A 27,317-nucleotide genomic window follows, 5' to 3' on the forward strand; every position below is an offset into this window, starting at 1 on the left:
AGACTGTAGGAGATGGAGAAATCTCAACAGGCATGGTGATGTGATTTTTTTTTAAATGTCATATGACTGGGAGAGTGTTGAATCATTGTCCAGGGCAATGAGACATTGTGCAACACTGCCATCATTTCTAGATATGGCTAATAAATGTAAGGCTTAAACATAGTGGATATTTTACTGAATGTGTGCAACTATATACAAACACACACAAAAGCTTCCTGCTCAATATCCTTGGCCAGAGGAATGAAAACATTTCAAATATCTCCCTCGGTCTACTGGCGAGACGGGCCAAGTCTCCTGTTATGTTGTACAACCAGATGCAGGTAGAAGTTACCCAGCTCTATGCTTTTTCTCCACATGCAGAAAATGTGGTTCTCCATCAAGACTCCATTTTTGCAACCACAATAAGCTTAGGAAACCACCACCCTAACAAACTACGTTATTTCAACAAAAATACTTTGAAAAAGAGAATTCAACCTCCGTCAGCAAAAGTTCCAGCTTTTAAATTGTGCAAATTCATATCTGTGCTCCCATAGCTACTAAAGAAGGGTTGTGAATATTTATGTCTGCTCCTCCAATGTAAAGGATCAACCTAATGAAAAACAATCAGGACAGAAGGACCTTGGCATACGCAGCTTTCCACACAAAAACCTCAGAGCAAGGACTCACGCTAACACCAACTGACTCACTGAGGCTCTGTTTCACACCCTCAGTTCAACATTTAATCAAGCTGTGTTTACATGCCCAAGATAGGAGCCAGGGGCAACAATACTCACAGGATGCTGGGTGGGTCTTACTGACCAATCACAATGCCCAACACAGTGGAGGACTTCCTGTTGGTGCTGATTATGTACAGACACCCATAAACATTGTAGAAAAAATAACACCACATCTGCAGACATGAACATAAAGTTTCGCGTTCTGACTTTTAACTTGCTGTTTGTGAAATGTTAACCTCCCAGTGAGAATCTGGAGCAGCTTCAAACACTAATAGGGAACATATACTGGGCCATTAGGGCTAGGAAATACAGCTCCAGTTAATTGTCCATACGACATGGAGGCATGCAGCAAAAAGAGATGAGATCAAGAGACAAATAAAGAAATAGAAAGGTTGAGTCTTAAATGTCCAAAGAGCCCTGGGTAAAACAGCAACTACACACACACAAACAATGCTCTTTTTATCATACATTTTACTTACCCTGAAAAATAATTCCTCATTCCACTTCGGGTCCAATGTCTGGAAAAGACAATGTATTTAACTGTAAATAGGATACTTAGAAAACAAATAAATAAATAAATGCTCTGTACTTATTCTGCTGTCGCAGTTGCTCACCTTTTTAATTGTTTTAGTCTGAAGACTTGTTAGTTCTCCATTGACAGGGTCATAAAGGGACACTCTTGTATATGGATCACTGTGGTAGAAAATGAAAATACAAAGCTCAACTTGATGTCTCTGTCCCTTGGTGTGCACAAAGATCAAACGAGGGAACATCTCAGCATGTAACAGTTTTATCCCACAGGCCATATGGAGCACAAACCAATGATGTCATCAGAAATATAAATAGTTGCACTGAAAAAAAAACACAGATCTTTTACAATGTTTTATTTACCTTTAACTAGGCAAGTCAGTTAAGAGCAAATTCTTATTTTCAATGACGGCCTAGGAACAGTGCGTTAACTGCCTTGTTTAGGGGCAGAACGACAGATTTTTTACCTTGTCAGCTTAGGGATTCGATCTTGCAACCTTTCGGTTACAAGTCCAATGCTCTAACCACTAGGTTACCTGCCGCCCCAATACAATAGACATGTGTCGAAAAAAAGTGTTTATTCGGCACTGCTGACTTGAGGGGAAATGATGGTGGGCTATTTAGGGGAAAAGAGCCTGGAGATTCTGAAGCATCTACTGTATACAAGGGCACAGAACTCCTGATTATAGCACCATCTTAAGGTTGCACAGGACAGTTACAGTACGGTCTACGGTGAGTGGACAATTTAAGGAACGCATGGAAGATGACGCAAGCCTACTTAATATGAATAAGAATATATCTTCAAAGCAGGACAACACAAAGCTGTCTTTCAACCCACTGCTATGGTGCTGAACCTTCCATTCAACAATGCAAAACAGGACCACAGCAACTATTTTCTGTCAGTGGAACAGCACATTTTGAAGATGATTTTGCAAGTATGAGGTTTTTGCGCTCAAGTTTGATAAATAGTATTCAATAAGTATTAGGCAAATAAGTTTGTATTTCTAAATGCACAGGGCCTTCAACAACCATATAGTATAGTACGCATGCACACCACTAGATCCACAATGTTGACTAAATAAGAAAAACTTTCCACACACATGGGCTCATTACCAAGTGTTTACAGTATAAACTGACAATCAGTTTGCTGTTTATAATGAAGTGGGTAGATGTGTGATTGGGGCAATAGACCTGCTTATGAACTCTAGATGTGTTTTGGGCAAAACAGCACACAGAACTGTAATAGATGATTTAGGAGTCCAATAAGTTAGGAAGGGTCCACAGTCCACACTAAGGATCATGTAGAATCAGAATTTAGTATTTTATGGGCAAAAGCATGTTTCCTAAAAAGGGAGTATACCAAAGACAGGACACTGTAACAGGACACTAACATTGTGGTAACCAGAATTATACAAAGCTACTGAAGCAAAGCTCGCCAACATGAGCCTGGTTACAATTCCAACCAAGTGGGTTAACCCTATGTGTGCGATGCATAGGGTTTTTGCTTTGACACCAATGACCTGGGTTTGCTTCCCTGTACCGCTGTTCGTTAGATTGGTGTCAGAATTGGGATTGCATCCGACTGTAAGGCCGGATGTGTGAGTGGTCAAAGCACGGGGATGTGATTTTGCATTCGGAGGGGGCAGTGAAGCGATCCTCGCTAATATGAGGGTCACTTCTGTCACACCGTTCGCTATAATACCATAAACAAATTCAGGAGATTATTTTCTTAAGTGATACTGATAGATTGGATTATCCATTTGAAGACATATTTTCCTCAAAATCAAGACTGACCTGGCTCCAAGGATATCTTTCTTGGCCAAACCAATTCCAGCTATGACTTTCACTCTCAGAATTCTAGCCTCATTCTGGAAAAAAAAACACAATAAGGACATAAATCAAATTATTAGCTACTTACAGTGCATTCGGAAAGTATTCAGACCCCTTGACTTTTTTCACATTGTTATGTTAGTCTTACTCTAAAATGGATAAAATAGTTTTTTCCCCCTCATCAATCTACACACAACACCCCATAATGTCAAAGCAAAAGCAGGTTTAGACATTTTTGCAAATGTATTTCAAAAAACGGAAATATCACATTTACTTAAGTATTCAGACCCTTTACTCAGGACTATGTTGAAGCACCATCTTCTTGGGTATGACGCTATATGCTTGGCACACCTGTATTTGGAGAGTTTCTCCCCTTCTTCTCTGCAGATCCTCTCAAGCTCTGTCCGGTTGGATGGGGAGTGTCGCTGCGCAGCTATTTTCAGGTCTCTCCAGAGATGTTCGATCGGGTTCAAGTCCGGGCCACTCAGAGAATTGTCCCGAAGCCACTCCTGTGATGTCTTGGCTGTGTGCTTAGGGTCGTTGTCCTGTTGGAATGTGAACCTTCACCCCAATCTGAGGTCCTGAGCAGGTTTTCATCAAGGATCTCACTGTATTTTGCGCCATTCATCTTTCCCTTGCACTCGACTAGTCTCCCAGTCCCTGCCGCAGAAAAATATCCCCACAGAATGCTTTCACCACCAAGCTTCACCATAGGGATGGTGCCAGGTTCTCCAAATGTGACACTTGGCATTTAGGGCAAACAGTTCAATCTTGGTATCATCAGACCAGAGAATCTTGTTTCTCAAAGTCAGACTCCTTTAGGTGCCTTTTGGCAAATTCCAAGCGAGCTGTCATGTGCCTTTTACTGAGGAGTGGCTTCTGTCTGGCCACTCTACCATAAAAACCTGATTGGTGGAGTGCTGCAGAGACGGTTGTCCATCTGAAAGGTTCTCCCATCTCCACAGAGGAACTCTGGAACTCTTTCAGAGTGACCATCGGGTTCTTGGTCACCTCCCTCAACAAGGCCCTTCTCCCCTGATTACTCAGTTTGGCAGGGGGGCCAGCTCTAGGACAAGTCTTGATGGTTCCAAACTTCTTCCTTTTAAGAATGATGGAGGCCATTGTGTTCTCGGGGACACATTTTTTGGTACCCTTGCCCAGATCTATGCCTCGACACAATCCTGTCTCGGAGCTCTACGGACAATTCCTTGGACCTCATGGCTTGGTTTTTGCTCTGACAAGCACTGTCAACTGTGGGACCTTATATAGACAGGTATATGCCTTTCCAAATCATGTCTAATCAATTGAATTTACCACAGGTGGACTCCAATCAAGTTGTAGAAAGATCAAGGATGATCAATGGAAACAGGATCCACCTGAGCTTGATTTCGAGCTCAAAGGGTTTGAATACTTATGTAAATAAGGTTTCTGTTTTTTAATTTAATACATTTGCAAAAATGTCTAAAATTGTTTTGGCTTTGTCATTATGGGGTACTGTGTGTAGATTGCTGAGGATTTATTTTTATTTAATCCATTTTAGAATATGGCTTAACATAACAAAATGTGGAAAAAGTCAAGGGGTCTGAATACTTCCCAAATGCAAAACTGTAAATATCAGGTTAAAGATATTAGCTACATGAATGTCACTTACTGTAAATGACTCACAGGGAAATAAAGTGTGTTTTTCCACGTGGATACTATTTTGATCTCAAACATTCAAGATCAATTTAGGCCACATTAATAATGACGTGATAACTCACATGACTCCTTTGGGCAATGCTCTGAGTTTATAGCCAAATGACATGGTTAGTTAATAATCCTTCAATTAATGTATTATCTAGTGGTTGTCAAAAAAAAGTGTGTGTTAGCTAGCTAATTAATCAACAGTAGGCCTATTCAACGATGACAGCTACCAGATAGCTGATGACGTACTCAGTGATCATCAACTGTTACACATGCTAACTAGCTAGCTAGCTAGCTGGCTAACGTTGCTTTGATAAAATGGATATAGGTATGGTGGGACTTGACTGTCCAACTGAAAGCTTGGTTGACAATACCCAAAGAAATGTAATGACACTTTAGCTAAAACACTTGGATATAACGGCATTTGTCTGCCCAGGTAGCCAGTTAGTTAATTGGCTAGCTAGTTAGCTAACGTTAGCTAAATATTTACCTCATCAGTCTGAAGTCCGCGGACCTCGGGAAGTGCCGCCATACTCATATCCTCAGCGCCGTAGCCTATGTAGGTCGATTCAAGTAAAATGTACCGAATGATAACGCTGTAGGTGCTCTTCTACCAATTCACCTTTCACTAACTAATGAACTGTACCAGACACAATAGCTAGTTAAATGTTCAAGTGTGTCGTGCGTCGTTCTCCACCAACAGGATCCTGACTCCTCTCCCCCCTCTGCTACCACGCCTCACCCCCTATGTAGTAATTTCACGAGAACATGAAGTACAATGTATCAACAAGGTAGATACAAAGTAGCTATCAACATAAAATCCGGTAGTTGGTGCATATGGTTGTAACGAATAGTTGTCAATCTTCACTTCCATTGCAGACCAGGACAAATAATGTACCCATTTAAAATATTGTAATGTTGCATAATTTTACAAACCACTGACACTAGCCCAATAATGAACAAAAGGAGCCTAACCTTACTCCTTATAGTCCAAGGACCTTACATGTTCTGTTCAGAGGCAAATTGGCTCTGACAGCAAAAACACCCAAATAATCCATCTAAACGTGAGTTGATTGTCAATTGGGGTACGGTTCTATAAACATAAAGCTCTCTTTCATATCACATCAAAATAATTTCACAAATCCAAAATATACACTTACTGTACACCGTTTTAACAGTTAAAGCCAACAGTATTTTTTTTGTGACAACACCTTTGTAGCATCCATCTTCCGTTTACACACTGGTGATCTGAAACACAAATAGTGAATTAGCATAGTATGCCCCTCTGTCTTTTGTCTTTTTAGAAATGCGCTGGAGGGAATGGCAGCCGTTTTACAGGGCTCCGGAACAATTGGTATTTTTTGAGCTGATCTTAACTTTTTTTGTACATAATGTTTCTGCCATAATTTCCTATGACCGTAAAAAGCTTTCGGACATCAGAACAGCGATCACTAACCTCGATTTGGATGAGGATTTCTACTTCAAAGAGTTGGCAGCCAAGGACATAATGCTCATCCGGACCAGGCCCAAATCCCTGACACTCGAAAAAGGAAGAGGCGGCGTTATAGAGGCCGGCTTGCGGGGTACGATGAGACTAAGTCAGCGAGTGGATAAACCACCTCTACCCTCCATTCTATTGGAACATGCAATCACTGGAGAATAAACTGGACGAGCTCCGTTTGAGACTACCCTATCAACGTGATCTGAAGAACTGTAATGTCCTGTTTCTCTGAGTCATGACTGAACAAGGACATGGACAATATAAATGTAGCTGGTTTTTCTAATGAGCGATCTTTAATATTAAGGAAGTCTCGAGGTTCTGCTCGCCTAGAATACCTCATGATAAGCTGTAGACCATACTATTTACAAAGAGAGTTTTCAATATTTTCCGTAGCTGTCTATTTACCACCACAAAGCCATGCTGGCACTAAGACTGCACTCATCAAGCTGTATAGTCCATAAGCCAACAAGAAAATGTTGAACCAGAGGTGGTGCTCCTAGTGGCCGGTGATTTTAATGCAGGAAAACTAAAATCCATTTTACCTCATTTCTACCAGCATGTCACCTGTGCAACTTAAGGCGAAAACAACTTTAGATCACCTTTACTCCATACAAAGCTCTCCCTCGCCCTCCATTTGAAGCTCTCCAGCCTTCCCTGTAGCTCAGTTGGTAGAGCATGGTGTTTGCAACGCCAGGGTTGTGGGTTCGATTCCCACGGGGGGCCAGCACAGAAATTTTTTTATGAAATGTATGCATTCACTACTGTAAGTCGCTCTGGATAAGAGCGTCTGCTAAATGACTAAAATGTAAAATGTAATTTGGCAAATCTGACCATAACTCTATCCTCCTATTTCCTGCTTACAAGCCCCCCTCCCCCACCAAAAAACAATAAGAAGCAGTGACACACTCAATACGCAAGTGGTCCTAAACTACAGGACTGTTTTTCTAGCACAGACTGGAATATGTTCTGGGATTCAGCCGATGGCATTGAGGAGTTTACCACATCAGTCCCTGGCTCATTAAAGTGCATCGACGACGTCCCCACAATGGCCGTACGTACATATCCCAACCAGAAGCCATGGATCCCAGGCAACATCTGCACTAAGCTAAAGCTGCCGCTTTCAAGGAGCAGGACACTATTCCAGACGCTTTTAAGAAATCCCGCTACACCCTCGAACGAACCACCAAACAGGTAACGCGTGAATACAGGAATCCTACTACACCAGCTCTGATGCCTGTCAGAGTGGCAGGGCTTGCAAACTATCACGCATTACAAAGTGAAACCCAGCCACAAGATGCCCAGTGACGTGAGCCAAACAAGCTAAATGCCTTCTATGCTCGCTTCGAGGCAAGCAACACTGAACCTAGCCCAATATTGGACTGAAGGAGCCTAACGTTACTCCTTGGTCCAAGGACCTGTTCTTTATAAAGGGCATATTGGCTCTGGAATCCTAAACAGCCAAATACTCCATCTAAACGTGTACCGATTCTCAATTGTCGAACAGTTCTAGAAACATAAATCCCTCTACTTTCATATCAAATTAAAATAATTTCACAAATCAAAATACACACTTACTGTACACTGTTTTAACTGGTTTTACCACCGTTGCAGCCAACAGTATTTTTCAGTGACAACACGTTTGTGGCGTCTGTCTTCCGTTTATGCACAGGTGTTCGGAGATGCAGATACTGTAGCTAATTATCACGGGTAGTCCACTTCCGTCGGTTTTCTGTAAACAAGCACTGTAACATGGAAACACAGCAGTGTGGGAACACTAACCCTATGAAGGTGTGTATCAATTGAACCTTTTTTCATTTTTTTATTATTTCTCGCCGATATGAAACATGAGGTCCTTATGCTTCCGAAACCGTACCGCAAGAGATGTGTATTAATGTTCAGACCGAGTGCCGTGGCTCTTAACAAAACTCCCCCCAACAGAAGACACCTTCGTCCATTGACTGTGTAATGGAACTGAGAGTCATGATCAAGGGCTAGACTGACCCATGCATGAGAGCACCAGCTGTTCTGGATGACTGTGTGATCACACACGCCGTAGCCAATGTGAGTAAGACCATTAAACAGGTTAACATTCACAAGGCCGCAGGGCCAGACGGATTACCAGGATGCGTATGGAGAGCATGCTCTGACCAGCTGGCAAGTGTCTTCACTGACATTTTCAACCTCTCCCTGACCCAGTCTGTAATACCAACATGTTTCAAGCAGACCACCATAGTCCCTGTGCCCAAGAATGCCAAGGTAACCAGTCTAAATGACTATCGCCCCATAGCTGCCTTGCCTGGTTCACCAAGCACTTCTCAGATAGAGTTCAGTGTGTCAAATCGGAAGGCCTGTTGTCCGGACCTCTGACAGTCTCTATGGGGGTGCCACAGAGTTCAATTCTTGGGCTGACTCTTTTCTCTGTATATATCAATGATGTCGCTCTTGCTGCTGGTGATTCTCTGATCCACCTCCACGCAGATGACACCATTCTGTATACTTCTGGCACTTCTTTGGACACTGTGTTAACAAACCTCCAAAAGAGCTTCAATGCCATACAACACTCCTTCCGTGGCCTCCAACTGCTCTTAAATGCAAGTAAAACTAAATGCATGCTCTTCAACCGATCGCTGCCCGTACCCGCCCGCCCAACTAGCAGCACTACTCTGGATGGTTCTGACTTAGAATATGTGGACAACTACAAATATCTAGGTGTCTGGTTAGACTATAAACTAGATTCACATTAAGCATCTCCAATCCAAAATGTAATCTAGAATCGGCTTCCTATTTCACAACAAAGCCTCCTTCACTTATGCTACTAAACATACCCTCGTAAAACTGACTATCCTACCGATCCTTGACTTTGGCAATGTCATTTACAAAATAGCCTCCAACACTCTACTCAGCAAATTGGATGTAGTCTATCACAGTGCCATCCGTTTATCACCAAAGCCCCATATACTACTCACCACTGCGACCTGTGTGCTTTCGTTGGCTGGCCCTCGCTTCATATTCGTTGCAAAAACACACTGGCTCCAGGCCATCTATAAGTCTTTGCTAAGTAAAGCCCTGCCTTATCTCAGCTCACTGGTCACCATAGAAACACCCACCCGTAGCACGCGCTCCAGCAGGTATATCACTGGTCATCCCCAAAGCCAACTCCTCCTTTGGCCGCCTTTCCTTCCAGTTCTCTGCTGGCAATGACTGGAACGAATTGCAAAAATCACTGAAACTGGAGTCTTATATCTCCCTCACTAACTGTAAGCATCAGCTGTCATAGCAGCTTATCGATCATTGCACCTGTACACAGCCCATCTGTAAATAGCACACCCAACAATCTCATCCCCATATTGTTATTTATTTTTGCTCTTTTGCACCCCAGTATCTGTACTTGCACATCATCATATGCACATCTATCACTCCAGTGTTAATGCTAAATTGTAACTATTTCACCACTATGGCCTATTTATTGCCTTACCTCCCTAATCTTACTACATTTGCACACACTGTATATAGATTTTTGTATTGTATTATTGACTGTACGTTTGTTTATCCCATGGGTAACTCTGTTGTTTTTGTTGCACTGCTTTGCTTTATCTTGGCCAGGTCGCAGTTGTAAATGAGAACTTGTTGTCAACTGGCCTACCTGGTTAAATAAAGGTGAAATAAAAATAAATAAAAAATTTAAATAGCACTCACATCTGTAGCCAAGAAATGTTTTGAAAAGCTGGTCATGGCTCACGTCAACACTATCACCCCAAACATCCACTCCCAATTTCCCCAACATATCCACAGATGACGCAATCTCTATTGCACTCCACACTGCCCTTTCCCACCTGAACAAAAGGAATACCTACGTGAGAATGCTGTTCATTGACTACAGCTCAGCTTTGAATGCCATAGGGCCCTCATCACTAAGCTAAGGACCCTGCGACTGAACACCAACCTCTGCAACTGGAACCTGGACATCCTGATGGGATGCTCCCAGGTGGTGAGGGTAGGCAACAGCACATCCGCCACATCCCCAACACGGGTGCCCTTCAGGGGTGCAACCTATCATGGTCCAAACACACAAACGCAGTGGTGTAAAGTACTTAAGTAAAAAATACTTTGAATTACTACTTAAATCGTTTTTTGGGGGTATCTGTACTTTACTATTTATATGTTTGACTATTTTTACTTACATACTTCACTACATTCCTAAATTTACTCCATACATTTTCCTTGACATCCACTTGTTACATTTGAATGCTTAGCAGGAACAGAAAATGGTCCAATTCATGCACTTATCAAAAGAACATCCCTGGTCATCCCTACTGCCTCTGATCTGGCGGACTCACTAAACACACATGCTTCATTTGGAAATTATGTCTGAGTGTTGGTGTGCCCCTGGCTATCTGTAAATAAAAATAAAAAAACAAGAAAATGGTGCAGTCTAGTTTACTTAATATAAGGTATTTGAAATTATTTTTAATTTTACTTTTGATACTTAGTATATTTAAGTAATTACATTAACTTTTGATTAAAAAACTGTTAATGACAATTGGGTACTTTTTCGACCACTGCACATTCGTGAAGAGGGCACAACACCTCTTCCCCCGCAGAAGGCTGAAAAGATTTGGCATGGGCCCTCAGATCCTAAAAAAGTTCTAAAGCTGCACCACTGAGAGCATCTTGACTGGCTGCATCACCGCTTGGGTATAGCAACTGCTTGACATCCGACCGCAAGGCACTACAGAAGGTAGTGCATACAACCAAGTACATCACAGGGGCAGGGCTCCTTGCCATCTAGGACCGCTATACCAGGCGGTGTCAGAAGAAGGCCTTAAAAATGGTCAAAGACTACAGCCCCCCAAGTGTCAAAGACTGTTCCATCTGCTATCGCAACGGCAAGCGGAACTGCAGCACCAAGTCTGGGACCAAAAGGCTCCTGAACAGCTTCTACCCCCAGCCACAAGACTGCTGAACAGTTACTCAAATGGCTACCCGGACTATTTGCATCCCCCTTTTTTTGTTGCACTTACTCTCTTGCACTTCCTCTATGCACACACACTAGACTCTACCCACACACTTACAAATACTACATGGACATGCCAACATTGCAAACGCTCACACACATGCATATTATTGATATCACATACACGCTCACATAGACACACATTCACACACGCTTCTGCTACTGTTTATTATCTATCCTGATTGCCAAGTCACTTTTACCCCTACCTACATGTACAATACCAGTCAAAAGTTTGGACACACCTACTCATTCAAGGGTTTTTCTTTATTTTTACTATTTTCTACATTGTAGAATAATAGTGAAGACATCACAACTATGAAATAACACATATGGAGTCATGTAATAACAAAAAAATTGTTCAACCAATCAAAATATATTTTATATTAGAGATTCTTGTGAATTTTCAGAAAACAGCACCTCTATGTAGACCTAGCCCCACCCACATCCGTTCCACGCATGGAAAGGGGTTGGAGGCAAAGGAAAAATAAATAAGTGCTACCAAACATAACAATATGCATTTCACAAACACTACAAAAGTGTATAAATAAGACGCATTGAACACGTCCATAAAACCACAATGAGGACATATTGGTGGGGCTAGGTCTACATAGAGGTGCTGTTTTCAGAAAATTCAATAAAGCTCTGACGAAGGCCGTTAGGCCGATACTTAAGCTTATTAAATATCAGTGATACTATCAAGAGCAGTGTGCGGTTTCCTTTTTCCTTCATCCTGTTTTAACTGTTGCCATGCACCTGCAATAAGATTGCTCAGATGTGCAAGTGCCTTTTGAATTTTATATTAGAGATTATTCAAAGTAGCCACCTTGATGACAGCTTTGCACACTCTTGGCACTCTCTCAAACAGCTTCATGAGGTAGTCACCTGGAATGCATTTCAATTAACAGGTTTGCCTTGTTAAAAGTTAATTTGTAGAATTTCTTTCCTTCTTATTGCGTTTGAGCCAATAAATTGTGTTGTGACAAAGTAGGGGTGGTATACAGAAGACAGCCCTATTTGGAAAAAGACCAAGCCCATATTATGGCAATAACAGCTCAAATAAACAAAGAGAAACTACACTCCATCATTACTTGAAGACATGAAAGTCAGTCAATCTGTAACATTTCAAGAACTTTTAAAGTTTCTTCAAGTGCAGTCGCAAAAACCATCAAGCGCTATGATAAAACTTGCTCTCACGAGGACCGCCACAGGAAAGTAAGACCCAGAGTTACCTCTGCTGCAGAGGATAAGTTCATTAGAGTTACCAGCTTCAGAAATTGCAGCCCAAATAAATGCTTCATAGAGTTCAAGTAACAGACACATCCTCAACATCAACTGTTCAGAGGAGACTGTGTGAATCAGGCCTTCATGGTCGAATTGCAGCAAAGAAACCAGTACTAAAGGACACCAATAATAAGAAGAGACTTGCTTGGGCCAAGAAACATGAGCAATTAGACCAGTGTAAATCTGTCCTTTAGTGTGATGAATCCAAATTTGAGATTTTTGGTTCCAACCGGCGTGTCTTTGTGAGAAGCTAAGTAGGTGAATGGATGATCTCCGGATGTGTGGTTCCGACCGTGAAGCATGGAGGAGGTGGTGTGATGGTGCTTTGCTGGTGACACCATCTGTGATATATTTAGAATTCAAGGCACACTTAACCAGCATGGCTACTACCACAGCATTCTGCAGCGATACACCATCCCATCTGGTTTGCGCTTAGTGGGACTATCATTTGTTTTTCAACAAGACAATGACCCAACACACCTCCAGGCTGTGTAAGGGCTATTTGACCAAGGAGAGTGATGGAGTGCTGCATCAGATGACCTGGCATCCACAATCACCTGACCTCAACCCAATTGAGATGGTCTGGGATGAGTTGGACCGCAGAGTGAAGGAAAAGCAGCCAACAGGTGCTCAGCATATGTGGGAACTCCTTCAAGACTGTTGGAAAAGCATTCCAGGTGAAGCTGGTTGAGAGAATGCCAAGTGTGCAAAGCTGTCATCAAGGCAGCTTTGTGGTCCCGTGTGGCTCAGTTGGTAGAGCATGGTGTTTGCAACGCCAGGGTTGTGGGTTCGATTCCCACGGGGGACCAGTACTAAAAGAAAAAAAATGAAATGTATGCATTCACTACTGTAAGTCGCTCTAGATAAGGCAAAGGGTGGCTATTTTGAAGAATCTTAAACATATTTTGATTTGTTTAATACTTTTTTGGTTACTACATGATTCCATGTGTTATTTCATAGTTTTGATGTCTTCACTATTATTCTACAATGTAGAAAATAGTACAAATAAAGAAAGCCCTTGAATGAGTAGGTGTGTCCAAACTTTTGACTGGTACTGTATACATACGTACTCTACATATGTACTCTACACACACACACACACTCTACATATTACCTCAACTACTGCACATTGACTCGGTACCGGTACTCCTTGTATATAGCCTCGTTATTGGCATTTTATTGCGTTACTATATTTTATTTAGAAAAAAAATCGTTGTTTTTAACTTTGTATTGTTGGGAAAGGACACGTAAGTAAGCATTTCATGGTTATCTACGCCTGCGCATGTGACAAATAAAATGTGATTTGTTTTCGTAAACAAGCGTGGTAAAATTCAAATATGGCCGTGTGGGAACCCTAACCCTATAAAAGGTGTGTAGTAATTTAACCTTTAAAAAAGTATAATTATTTCTTGCTGATATGAAAGATACGTTCTTTAGGTTTCAAAAACTGTACCGCAAGCGATACATTTTAGCGTTCAGAACCGAGCGTCTGGGCTTTTAACAAAACTCCCCCCGCCAGAAAATACTATCGTCAATAGGAGCTAAAAGTAGTTAGCGTCTATGAATGGGTTACCTTGAGACAAGCATTATTTAGTTATCATAATTTAGGAAACCAGTTGAATGACACACATGAGATGGGAGAAAGGAGCACTAGGCAGGCATTATACGACCTTCAACCGGTTGTTTACATTCATAGATACTTGATCCAATTGACCTTGCTTATAAGTATTTTCGTTCATGCTGTTCCTCGCTGGAACCTGTATAAAAAGTCAAGAAATTTAAAATCAGTAAAAAATATAGAAATATGATTGATGGACTTGGACTATACTTTTCAAATTCAGAAAGTGTTCTACAAGGATCATCTTAATCAAATCATGGCGACAGCATTGTAAAATGTAACATTCGCTCTCAACTTAAGCCAGTTTCTGCTTATAAAGGATAACGATGAGTGCACTGTGTAATAATTGGGAGGATATGTCCTCTACCAAACGATCTTGACCTTTTTGGGAGGTAGTAACTTGCCCTGGGTTCAAGCCTTGATTCAGCTGTTCTCCCTCAGTTACCATACATTTACAAAAATCAATGAACTACCACATCATTGGGAATTTTAGATGATTCTCAGTTCAGTATCAGCGAGCTAACTCCAAAAACAGATAATGGAGTGAGACATTGTATTTACCAGACCAATTACGCTGTTTGTTGTTGCACAGTAGTCTGTTCAAGTTGGTTCATTACGTAATGGAACATTCTCACCAGCAGAACATTCTAATTGGGAGTATGTTTCTTTGCAGACAAGCTCTTTAAGCCAAATGGTAATCTCTCCTCTTGACATTTTTACAATAGAACTACACGGAATGTACAAAACATTAGGAACATCTTTCCTAATATTGAGAGTTGCACCTCCTCTTTGCCCTCAGGACAGCCTCAAAACGTCGGGGCATGGAATCTACAAGGCATCGAAAGTGTTCTACAGGGATGCTGGCCCATGTTGACTCAAATGCTTCCCACAGGTGTGTCAAGTTGGCTGGATGTCCTTTGGGTGGTGGACCATTCTTGATACACATGGTAAACTGTTGTGTGTGAAAAAACCCAGCAGCATTGCAGTTTTTGACACATTAAAACTGGTGCGCATGGCACCTACTACCATACCCTGTTCAAAGGCACTTCAATCTTTTGTCTTGCCCATTCCATGTCTCAATTGTCTCAAGGCTTAAAAATCCTTCAACATGTCTCCTCCCCTTCCTCTACACTGATTGAAGTGGATTTAACTATTTTTTATTAATTTAACCTTTATTTACAAGTGACATCAATAAGGGATCATAGCTTTCATCTGGATTCACCTGGTCAGTCTGTCATGTTTTGTACACTCAGTGTATATGAATTAGCATAGGGGCGATAAACAGTTTACAAAAACTAGGAGACATTTTTCCCTGCTCTTCTACTAGCCAACTCTTATCAGCAGAGGCTTGAAATCTATAAGACAGATGGTGCTAGTGATGCCAAATGTGCATTGTTTCCTTATGAGCTGCATCAGGCTGTTTACAGATTAGCCACTCTCTGGAACATCACCACATTTACATCTAAAATGCTAAAACGTACAAAAAACTATTGGGAATACACTTCCCACAAGTGGGGTTCTGCTCATTTTGTGGTACTGTAACATTTTCTATAACCCCTATGGAACAGGATTCAAGAAGATCAGTTCAAACGATAGTCTTCCACTCATGTGACTTAATCGACTAGAATAGATATAGGATCTATGGAATGTGGTATTTGGCACACCATATCTTTTTAGCGTCATATTGAATACCTTAATAAGCTATGGTGAGGAAAAGGACACTGGATACCAAAAGTGGGATTAACAGTAAAGTAAATACATATTTATTTGAATCATCACTTTAGTCAGTTCTGGGGATGAAACCTTTGTGGGACCAAACCAGAAGATTCTAGCTGAGTGAAGGGAATGTCAATGCATGTAGAGGGTGAAAAAACAACAATTGAAACCAAGATATCCAAGTACTTAAAAAAAAGTTTATTGGTTTTTAAAACCCTTAAAAAAAATCTCAACATCAGTGAGCACTTTCAATTAAAAAAGAAAGAAACTTTGCTGAAATGCTATAGCAACTTTATCAAATTACTGTACGGTCTGCTGTACACTAGACAACAACAAGACGGCATAAGGTATTTCTACAGGTCTAGATGAAGAAGAGGGTTAAAGGGACTTTATACCAGGTCTGTGAAAGGTACAGCACAGGACTCAGCTGCCCCTGTGTACTTAAAGAAGAACAGACAGGGTTCGTCTTCTTTTAAGTACAAACATCAGTGCTTATTTTCAATGGTTTCTGAAAGAAAAAAATATTTATTCACAGAGTTACATAAAAAAAGTAAAAACATCTAAATAAACAGAACAGATTCAAAACCTGAACATACAGAACAAATATTAATCTGAATTAGTAAACATCAAACAATGCAAGTAACTTGTGAGTCGCTATACCTTTCTGTTCAGATTGACAGGACCAATCCTGAATTACAGCAAAGTGGTTACAAATACTTTGTACAATAGAATTCTACAAACATGCACACATATCATTGAACATGGTGAAAGATTTATTTGAGAATATTTGTTAAAATGTTTCTTTAAATTGAGTTTCACATTCTCATGTATGAGAATGAAGTAAAAAAAAAAAAAAAAAAAAGTATCTCATTGAGATTAATGTACATTGCTACACAAGACAATTAGCGTTCATATTTTTTTATTGACACTTCTCTAAATAATTTTTTCACGTAGTTAAGCTCTTTAAAAAAATATTTGGGGGGCTTCAATTGATGCATTTGTCCTAAAAGAGGTGCCAAAGCCTTGGTTCATTAAATGTTTAGTGCAATAACATGAACCTTCAAAGCTTGTTGAAATTTTAACCATGACATTCTGATGTCCATTGCAATGTTCTGGGCACAAAATCTGTCAGAGAAAGATAGCTATGCAACCTGGTAATATATAATACTTTTTTAAATACCCATGCTATTTTCTCACTCGAAGCAGACATCTTCTGTAAAAAACCAACCAATATAAATCTCAGGAAGCAAACAAAACAAAAAAAGCTTTGAAAAAAACTATTATCTGTACAAGAAAGGGCGCCAGCAGCCAAACACACAAGCACAGTTTAGCTGGCTCCTGATCCAAAATCACCAATATAGCATTTCAGAGGGTGCACAGAACCAGTTTAAGTTATAACAATACAGTGTCAGAGCTTTGATATTTACAAACTGTGGGATTCAAAATGACAGGAACACTTACAACAGTCAACTGAATTAACCCCAATATTGTCCTGCTACATTGGTTTTTATAAACCAGAACAGTAGTGTGGTTTTCAGCATGTTTTCCAGTGCTACAGATCAGTTGCCAGTTTCAAAATTTCCTCATATTTATTTTCAACCATCCCACCTGAAATAAGGACAATTCCAAATGACCATATAAAAGGTATTTGACTGATGTCAGGCAAACGCTGGGAATTTGTGGGTTCTTCTAAAAAAAATCCTATTTAATGCTTTTTTTCTCTCACCAATTAGTTTTTCTTTGGTATGGATATAAGGCTCAGAAGATTAAAAGCCCATAAAAACCACAGGATCTGGCCAATTAGCTATTCCCTTTATGAGTTGCATGCCTTATTCACACACTGTTCTTCACTATACTATAAGCTATTTAAACCTGTAATAGATGACCTGTACTTTACCACTAAATGCCTTTTTTGTCTCCAGGTGAAACACGTCCCTTCACTGTTAGAATAAAATGCAGTGCATTAATGCACTCAACAAGAACATTATTCAAGGGGAAGAAAATTACAATTTATACAAATGTTTGTAATTCTGTATTACAGTATTCCTTAAAATGTTGTATTTTCTACTGGATCTAGGCTAATGTAAGGGGAATAGCTTTCAATGTATGACAGTAAATTATGCACTTTCGTGCCCTTTTTATAGGAAGGATTTTGAATATCCAATGGCATAATATTTTTGAATTTACCATAGAAGGAAAACTATCAAATTTAATTTAATCTAAATTACTTCATATGCATCACATTTTTTACTGAATGTATATAACACATATGAAACAAATAAAAAGAGAAGGGAAAAACGACATACATTTACATAAACCTGCAGTAACCTACTTTGACAGTAGCAGCCGCTTTGATAAGTAAAAAATGCATAGTTTTAAAATAAATCAGAACCAGGAAAGTCTTTTTCCCCCAAATAGATACATGACTGAAACAGGGCAGGGTCATCTCCAGTCAATACACTTTGGTATAGGGGTGTCATAAGGTTCAATTCCTATATTCCTCCACTTCCTTAAATCAATATATTTATTTTAATTAAGATGATACCTGCTAAATAGTCACAAAGAACATAAATAAAACAATCCACCAGTGCCCTACACAAGTCTTAAAAAACTCAAGAGGTGAAAAAGGTCATCTTCTGCATTATATGGTTTAAATACAAGATTTAACTGTCTTTTGAGCTCCATCTTAAAGTCCATTCCCTTTAGTTCTGCAGCCACTAAAGTGCAAGCTATCCCCATTACAGGTCTCTATTATGATTGTTTTAAGTCTCATAAACCCATACTATTCCAAACAAAGCAATCCTTTCGACACTGGGGAGCTCAACTACAGTAAGAATGTCAGCAGGGCAAAATGTGGGTGAAGCAAGCCTAAAAAATGACAACATTAATAGATAACATTTGTTGTTCAGCTACCTGCTCTCAGTTTCGCTGTACTCAAAGTGCATTAACTACTGGGACATGAGGACATTTGAAAAGGTGAAAAGCCATAGTACATCAATCAAATTCAAATCTCGATTTCCTAACCTACATTTTTTTGTACCATGCACACTGGAATTTGAGTGGTCAATATCTTATTTGTAAAGTTCGCATAACGTGTCAGCAAAACGGACAATCAGACATCTTCTGACAAGTTTCGTATACAGACAGTATATCTTGACCTTTAAATCTATAGTTTTAATAATATTCTGTAGTCACAGATTCTTTTTCAAACAGCTGCTGTTTTCCTACTTGTAAAAATACCAATTCTGAGAGAATGGAACTAGTTTGCCTCAATATCATTGAAAATAATGTATGTTAAAAAGTCCAAAGCAGCTGTTTTTATCTCAATATCAAATCATTTCTTTAAGAAACTTACTGTGATTTAATTGAAAACAATGGTCAAAAAGTAACAAAAACAGCTTCTTGGCAAAGAACAAATTCTCAAGCAAGAATTTTGCTAGGACTGAGTGGGGAGGGGAAACCTAAAAACTAGCTGTTATTGGCAGAAGGTTTAGAACTCTTTTCTTATTGGTCTATTAACTAAATTTACTGCCTGGTGATGTCACCATGCAGGCCACAACTCCATCTCACTAAAACAGGCTGAAATTTCAGGCGGTCTTTTCAAACAGCTCCTACACTAAAAGGGCAATATTTAAAAGGGCTATATTTAATTTTCACAGTATTATTCCAACCTCAGTGTGGAAATATATAAAACATGGGTCTTTAAGTAGACCAATGAATTTTTATTTACAGCTTATGGGGGATTTTTTTTAAACTGATTTGTCTTGCACCTGGAAGCACCTGCATCCTTAAGAAGACTTGAAACCGGCAATGAGAAACATTAGTACCACGGCATGCTACTGCAAATGCCCTCTCAAGGTCATATACTGTACATACAATAGCCTAGGTATCTCAACTCTTCATTGAGATGTACAGGGGCATATTAGGTGAACATACACCCCATTTAACATTCTTGCACAACAGTATGCTTCTAAAGCAGTTCCAAATGATTTGTCTGATAAAGTCTATCTTCAGATCTATCTCAATGGAAGTAAAACAATTTACAGAGGGAGGAACAGTTGCCAATTATTTGCCAAACCTCTTGTTTTAGTCAAGAGCTTCTGAAAAAAAATATTAACCGAAATGATAGATGTTTGTAATCTTTAAGAGATCTCGTCATATCCTCTGTGTCCTTCTGAAAATGTAAAAATACTTGTTCTACTACGGTCTTGATTTAAATGCTCTTGAATGACTTGATGTCTAAAGAGGGAGAAATGGATGAGTCAGCACCAGCGATGAGCTGTAAGAGAGAAAACCAGCATATTTGTAAGAGTGATCATTTATGTTCAGCCTGGCACTTAGACTGGACAAAAGTCATTGTTTCCAGAGTGTTGCAGTGTGCTATACAATGTCAATGTGAATAATTACAAAGATGATTTTTTAAAAACAATTTCACACTCATGAAATAAAAGCAGAGCCCATATTAACCCATTAACCCGACTGTGGGCTGGTCTTTACTTTCCAGCCAATCAAATCCATTGGAATTCGCAGTCTCGCTGCAAATCTGCTGGAACAGTGGATCATTCTTCAGTTCCTCCAGTGTAGAGTCGTCATATTGTCCTTGCTGTTGATTGGGGTCAAACAGAAGGTTTGTGTCCAAATTGTTCAGGTCATTGATGCTACTGGAAAGATCAGAGGTCAGTCGAAAATCAGACCCCACAGCGTTGAGTTCTGACACCTGTCTCACGAGCCGATTGCCAGGAGTATGGCTGCCGTCCGCTAAGAGGTCTTTAACGGTGGTGCTGAAATCTAGCTGCTGCTGCTGTTGTTGGTGAAGTTTTTGGGCCAGCAGCATAGGCTGGCTCTGCTGATGCTGCTCTTCTCCAGTAGCTGATTGTGCTTGGCTGTCACCTGCTGAGAGACTCATCTGTTCGTTCCTAGAGTTCTTCATGAGGTAACCAGGCTTCTGAAACTCGTACGCATTCTGAGCGTTGGAAGTCAGAGTCTGGTGGTTGGCACTGCTGGGGAAGCTGGGCGTGGTCTCTAAGATCTGGGTGAGGTTCATGCGGGCTGTGTAGTTGGACGGCAGGTTGTTGATGCCCAGGCCCCGCACCGCGTCGTCACTGTCCCCGTCCATCTTGCTCAGGAGCACGTTGGTGATCTTTTTGCTGTTGGTCTGGCCCTGCATGGGCAGCACCTCCGTCTGCATCATCACGTTGACAGGCACAGACTGGCTCCTCTGTGCCATGCTGCTGACGCTGACATCCCCATGGCTGTTGGCGAAGATGTTGATCATCTCGGGGGTCACGGGGGAGGTGAAGGGGGACACCACTGTTCGGGGGATGTTCTGCAGGCCCTGGTTGCCACTCAGGTTTCGCTGTCGCACGGCAGGGCTCACACTACGACAGCGGAAAGTCCCGCTTGCTGAGGATGTGCTGGTGGCCTTGTTGTCCAGAGGGGCGGGCACAGCGAAGCCCTCCTGCTTGTTCAGGTTGGCCATACTGGCTGCCTGCTGCTGCACCGGAGAGATGGGTGTTAGGCGGCCGTAGTGCCTCGTCTGAGACTGATAGGACTGGCCAGGGATGGCGAAGGCATGGGGCTTTCGGAAGTGGTCGTCAACCAGGTCCTGATAGCTGGGGAGGATACTTATGCCGTTGATGGAGTTCCCCCCGCTGTTGTTGTAACCATTGTTCATCCACTCCAGTTTGGCCTTGTCTGGGTGAGTAGCCATGGGCCTCTGCATGGGCTTGACGGGGCTGCTGGAGACAATGCTGCCGTCGTGGTAGCCTGTAATGCTGGAGTTAATGGGAGTGAAGGCAAAGGGATTCCTGCACTCCACAGGGCTGGGGGGCACGCTGCCGCTGCAGTTGGAGTGTGGAGTGCCGATGGGGGTGTGTCGGCTGCTCCCCAGGGCACTGTCCACTGGGGTGGTAGGGGCCATGCGGGAGCAGGGACTCTCCCTGGTCAAGCCCTGGCCTCCTCCCATCATCTCAGAGGTGGATGTGGGAGTTGGGGTAGGGGTGTGGATAGGGGTGGTGCTGCTGTGTACTGATTGGTAGTAAGGGGTCACTGTCTGGTTGGAGGACATCATGTTGCCCTGCATTACAGACTGATGGCCTTGCACTGTCACATCAGCTCCGAAGGCCTGCAGACTGCCGTTGAGCTTCATCTGCTCCTCCATCTGCACCAGCTCCTCCACAATGCTGTCCTGGGTCATATCGTCATCATTAAAATGGAAGTAGTCCATGTCTGTCTGCATGGAGAGCTGGCTAGAGGCTGGGGCCTGGCCCATCATGGCCAGGGGCTCCATGACCGGTGTGGATACCTGCTTGTGGTCTGTGATCTGCTGGGCGTAGGCCTGCTGCTGCTGTTGCTTACCTCCCTCCAGCTGGCCCCCAACCCACATGGTGTTCCTTAGGTCACTCACAGCAGACTGCTCCAGTAGGGCAGAGCTGTTGGGCATGGATTGCATGTTACCCGTCATGTGCTGCTGGTGCTGAATTCGTGCATGACCAGCCGGGGCACTAACGTTGCCGATGCTGCTAGTGTCCATGGTGGTCGGAGTGTCTCTTCTCTGCACGGAGTTCTGTGGCTTGACAACAGTCTGGAAGCCTCTGGTTTCGATGGGGGAATCAGAGAGTGACAGGATTCGAGTTGGGACAGTGGAGTTCAGTTTCACAGTAACTTTACCGATGGCTGGTGCACTTTCAGGTCTGACCGGGGTTCCTGCCCTGGGGAGTTTCTTCACTCCTGCACCAATCCCATGTCTGTAACCATCGGAACCCCCAAGAGGCTGCTGGGAGATGAAGACCCTTTTGACAGGCGTGGGATAAGACTCTGGGCCGACGCCTGGGCGCTTCCTGGGGCTCTTAGAGGCGATGAGTGATGTGGCAACAGTGCCGCCATTGGGTGACAGAGTGTTGCTGGTATTCTGATTGGAGACCGTCAAATACAAAGTGCTTTCGTTATTGGTGTTATTATTGCTACCAGCTGTAGCTGCCACAGGGTTGTTGCTCAAAGAGGACTTTACGTTGCATTTGGTTCCAGCCATTGCCTCCAGCCCCAGGGAGCCTTTAGTGTGAGGCGTGGGCACACTGGCAGCCCTTGGTACAGCTCCTCCAGCCCTCTGGCCCCCTGCAGCTTCCTGAGTCATAGTAAGCCTGCTAGCACCCAGGGCCGGACTGCCCTCACTTATGGCTTCACCCTCCATCATCTTGATGTCGATGGTCGGGGTGGTGGTGGCCCGGCCTGACCTGGCTAAGGGGGACAGGATAGGGGCTGCAGAGCCACTCCTGGCCCGTGGGCTGGGTCTGCTCTCCTCCAGGGCTACAGTGCTGCCCATGCCAGCAGAGGCAGGCCTTAAGGTGGTGTTGGTTAGGGTGGTTGTAGTGCTGCAGTTGGGAGCCAGGGATATGGTGGTCATCTTGACCACGTTGACAGAGCTGATGTGGGGTGTGGGCTGCATCACGGTCTTGATGGGGCTGTTGGTGATGAGCAGGGTGGGGGGCGAGCACAGGGTGATGGCGCTGGTGGCTGAGGGTTTAGGCAGGATCTGGGCATACCGGTGCCGGGCAGAGCGGTCCCCCACAGGGCTGGCTGGGATATTCTGAGGGGTCTTGGGACACTTGACAGGCTGCATTGACTGGGTCACCACTTGGAAGTTGACAGGCAAAATCTTGCCCTCCGATGTTCCCACAGGACTGGGGGACATCAGCTGCCTGCTCCTTTGTACCTGCATTTACAGCAAAGCAAAACATGACACAAAAAAGTATTAATAAGATGTAAAAGTATGCAACACCTCCATAACTCCAGTTATGAATAGCTTCTGTTGCACGTGATATATGCAACACAAAGTTGTCACTTGTATAGATGAGTAACAGGAACACTGTAAAGATAGAGTAAGCTTAGACAAACAGAAGTAGAATACAAGCTTGGCTTACCGTGATGGGGCTGGGGACTGCAGCTACCATAATGCCAATGGTGGGATGTGGGGAGAGCAGGGCTGGGCTTCTACAGGTAATGGAGCCGACACCAGGCGTGCCCCCATCAGCCCGCCTGGCCTGAGCCTCTCCGGGGAGGGGGGAGTGCAGCATCTGCTCCTGCTGCTTCTTCTGGATCTTCCGCTGGAGCTGCTGCTTGGCATCGATGGAGGGAGAGGGCAGGGTCTTCACTTGGGACTGGAAGAAGTGGGCTTCAGCTGTGGGTACAAATGCTGAGGATGGGAGTGGCGTTTTAACTCCTAAAGGGAAGAGACAGAGGAAGACAGAAACAGGTTAACACATATTTTGGATAAACAAATTGTCATGGTCCTCCTAGACTGAGCAGCTTCTATTTTGCAGAAAGCATAACTATCCCAGTGGGGGCACACTGGTTGAATCAATGTACTTTCCACATCATTTCAATGAAATGACTTTAAACCAATGTGGAATAGATGTTGAATTGACATCTGTACCTAGTGGGATGGCTTTTAGGGAGTGACAGGAGGTGGTATGTAAATACACTATAGCAGGTCAATGAGAAGAATCTGCCACTAGATGGAAACCTTTCACTGTTCATCATACATGAGGCAGTGAAAGGACAAGTGAAGTTTGACTATCAACACATACAGTGCATACAGACAGTATTCAGACCCCTTGACTTTTTAAGTTACAGCCTTATTCTAAAATGGCAAAGCAAAAACAGGTTTCTATACATTTTTGTATTCAGACCCTTTGCTATGAGACTCGAAATTGAGCTCAGGTACATCCTGTTTCCATTGATCATTCTTGAGATGTTTCTACAACTTGATTGGAGTTAACCAGTGGTAAATTCAATTGATTGGACATGATTTGGAAAGGCACGCACCTGTCTATATAAGGTCCCACAGTTGACAGTGCACGTCAGAGCAAAAACCAAGCCATGAGGTCCAAGGAATTGTCTGTACAGCTCCGAGACAGGATTGTGTCGAGGCACAGATCTTGGGTACTAAAACATGTCTGCAGCATTGAAGGTCCCCAAGAACACAGTGGCCTCCCTCATTCTTAAATGGAAGCAGTTTGGAATCACCAAGACTCTTTATGGAGCTGGCCGCCAGGCCAAACTGAGCAATCGGTGGAGAAGAGCCTTGGTCAGGGAGGTGACCAAGAACCCGATGGTCACTGTGACAGAGCTCCAGAGTTTCTCTGTGGACAAGGCAGAACCTTCCAAGGAGGACAGCAATCTCTGCAGCACTCCAACAATCAGGCCTTTATGGTACAGTGTCCAGACAGAAGCCACTCTTCAGTAAAAGGAACATGACATCACGCTTGGAGTTTGCCAAAAGGCACCTAAAGACTCTCAGAACAGGAGAAAGACTATTCTCTGGTCTGATGAAACCAAGATTGAATTCTTTGGCCTGAATGCCAAGCATCACGCTTGGAGGAAACTTGGCACCATCCCTACGGTGAAGCATGGTGGTGGCAGCATCATGATGAGGGGATGTTTTTCAATAGCAGGGACTGGGAGACTAGTCAGGATCGAGGGAAAAATGAACAGAGCAAAGTACAGAGAGAGATCCTTGATGAAAACCTGCTCCAGAGCACTCAGGACCTCAGACTGGGCCGAAGGTTCACCTTCCAAACAGGACAACGACCCTAAGCACACAGAAAAGACAACACAGGACTGGCTTTGGGACAAGTCTCAATGTCCTTGAGTGGCCCAGCCAGAGCCCGGACTTGAACCCGATTGAACATCTCTGGAGACCTGAAAATAGCTTTGCAGCGACGCTCCCCTCCAACCTGACAGAGCTTGAGAGGATCTGCAGAGAAGAAATGGGAGAAACTCCCAAATACAGGTGTGCCATCTTGTAACGTCATACCAAAGAAGACTCAAGGCTCTAATCGCTGCCAAAAGGTGCTTCAACAAAGTACGAAGTAAAGGGTCTGAATACTTATGTAAATCCGTTTTAAAATTTTTAATACATTTGCAAAAATACATAAAAACCTGTTTTTGCTTAGTCATTTTAAAAATAAGGCTGTAACAACAAAATATGGAAAAAGTCAAGGGTTCTGAATACTTTGCGAATGCACTGTATTGTCACCTGTTGGTGTACCAGTCATGACCGTGAGGGCTGCCACAGATTTGGTGCCGATGTAGTGGCTGTTGAGGAGGAAGCGAGCCAGGTCCTCCACAGCATCAAACTGGCGGCTCAGCACCTTCTGGGCCCACTCACACACCAGGCCACAGGCCGCAGAGCGCACCTCTTCCTCCGCACTGCACAGCTGACCTGAGGCCTCCAGCACCTCACACTGAAGCACAACATGGGCACATGTACAGGTGTTAAGAATTATAGTCGTATATATCCCTGTATAACTTTTAGTTCAATATGAAGCCTCAAAATGTGGTCCTTTAACACGTTACATTAAATAAAGTTATGTTATGGTTGGACTACAGCTAGGCAAACATTTCTTTAAATAGATTTTCAAGAAAATAAAGACCTTGAGAGGAAGGCAGACAGACAACTTACCCCGTCCCCTGTTTTATGTAACTCCAGGTTGGGTAAAGATGGCATGTGGACAAAGGCTTTCTTCCTCAGTCCACTATAGCAGTATGTGAGCAGAGGTTAAGGTCAAAAACACTGAACTGTCAAACATTTAAGAGTTAATTTATGGATTTGCTAAAATGTGTTGGTTGTTTGTTTGTAAAGAGCAGGGCTTCAGGGACCATTCTAGACATAAGAGACTGGGATTTCCCCACAGGATAGGGTAAGAAAAGTACCTCAGGGCAGAAGGTCAGTTGTCACTCAGACAGATCTGAGGAAGAGCCTTGTCACCCGAAGCTGAGATGGCTATCTCCCAGCCAGCATCAGTGGCTAGTCACTCCACTACTAATCCCTCAGCCCCTCAGGCCTCTCACACTCCCACTGAACCTTCTCTTCCCCCGCCAACCTTTGGAGCTGTGACCAACTCCACTGCCAAAATAAGGCTCTGTGGATTTGTGGTGAGAGCTAGCCTTTTATCAGATGCTGGTGTGTGAGAGTGTGACAGCAGGTGCTCCCTGCTGAACACTTGCATACACTTAGGTGTCTCTCACAACCAGGCAGTGTTACTCAGAGTTATAGCGCAGTTATGAATGACTTACTCTCACACAAAACAAATAATAAAATAGACAAATAGGTCCAAGACTGTGACCTTGAATTAACTTGTACCTTTGTAGAGTGTGTAATACATTTGGAAACAGAAAATAGTTCATTTAAAAAAAGCGATATAGATTACTAAACAAGCCACAGCTCAAGATGTTCTGATTTGGTTCGATTTGACTTTTGAGTTTCAGTTGCTATTGCAACCGCCATATAAAAACAAGGTCTATTTCAGAAAGATTCTGCATTGAAAATAAAAATTGCATGCATATGCAAGTATTTTATACTATTCTATTTTCCAACTCCACCTCAACAAAATAAGGACGAAGTCACTTGTCACTTTACTAATTTAACGG

General features: G+C 42.6%; 2 protein-coding genes across 5 annotated transcripts in view; both read right to left on the reverse strand.

Moving 5' to 3' along the window:
- LOC115167228 (E3 ubiquitin-protein ligase NEDD4-like) overlaps window positions 1–5,534 on the reverse strand; it is a 52,937-nt gene extending 47,403 nt beyond the window's left edge. Inside the window, exons 1-4 of one of the 2 annotated variants that reach the window (XM_029721423.1) lie at window positions 5,248–5,531; window positions 3,039–3,112; window positions 1,331–1,409; window positions 1,196–1,234 (exon numbers count right to left, since the gene is read on the reverse strand). In XM_029721423.1, the coding sequence (XP_029577283.1) occupies window positions 1,196–1,234; window positions 1,331–1,409; window positions 3,039–3,112; window positions 5,248–5,295 (240 nt within the window). In that variant the 5' untranslated portion in view covers window positions 5,296–5,531. Of the gene's footprint in view, window positions 1–1,195; window positions 1,235–1,330; window positions 1,410–3,038; window positions 3,113–5,247 lie in introns of both variants that reach the window. The other variant, XM_029721424.1, reaches the window with a different exon arrangement.
- A 10,530-nt stretch (window positions 5,535–16,064) lies between these two features.
- Window positions 16,065–27,317, reverse strand: part of LOC115167230 (DNA-binding protein RFX7-like) — a 64,877-nt gene continuing 53,624 nt past the window's right edge. For 2 of the 3 annotated variants that reach the window (XM_029721426.1, XM_029721425.1), the window contains exons 7-10: window positions 26,350–26,434; window positions 25,900–26,131; window positions 23,807–24,105; window positions 16,065–23,598 (exon numbers count right to left, since the gene is read on the reverse strand). In XM_029721426.1, coding sequence (XP_029577286.1) covers window positions 20,350–23,598; window positions 23,807–24,105; window positions 25,900–26,131; window positions 26,350–26,434 — 3,865 coding nt within the window. In that variant the 3' untranslated portion in view covers window positions 16,065–20,349. The remainder of the gene's footprint in view (window positions 23,599–23,806; window positions 24,106–25,899; window positions 26,132–26,349; window positions 26,435–27,317) is intronic. The other variant, XM_029721427.1, reaches the window with a different exon arrangement.

Source organism: Salmo trutta, chromosome 29 (genome assembly GCF_901001165.1).
Source record: "Salmo trutta chromosome 29, fSalTru1.1, whole genome shotgun sequence".
NCBI classification, from domain to species: domain Eukaryota; kingdom Metazoa; phylum Chordata; class Actinopteri; order Salmoniformes; family Salmonidae; genus Salmo; species Salmo trutta.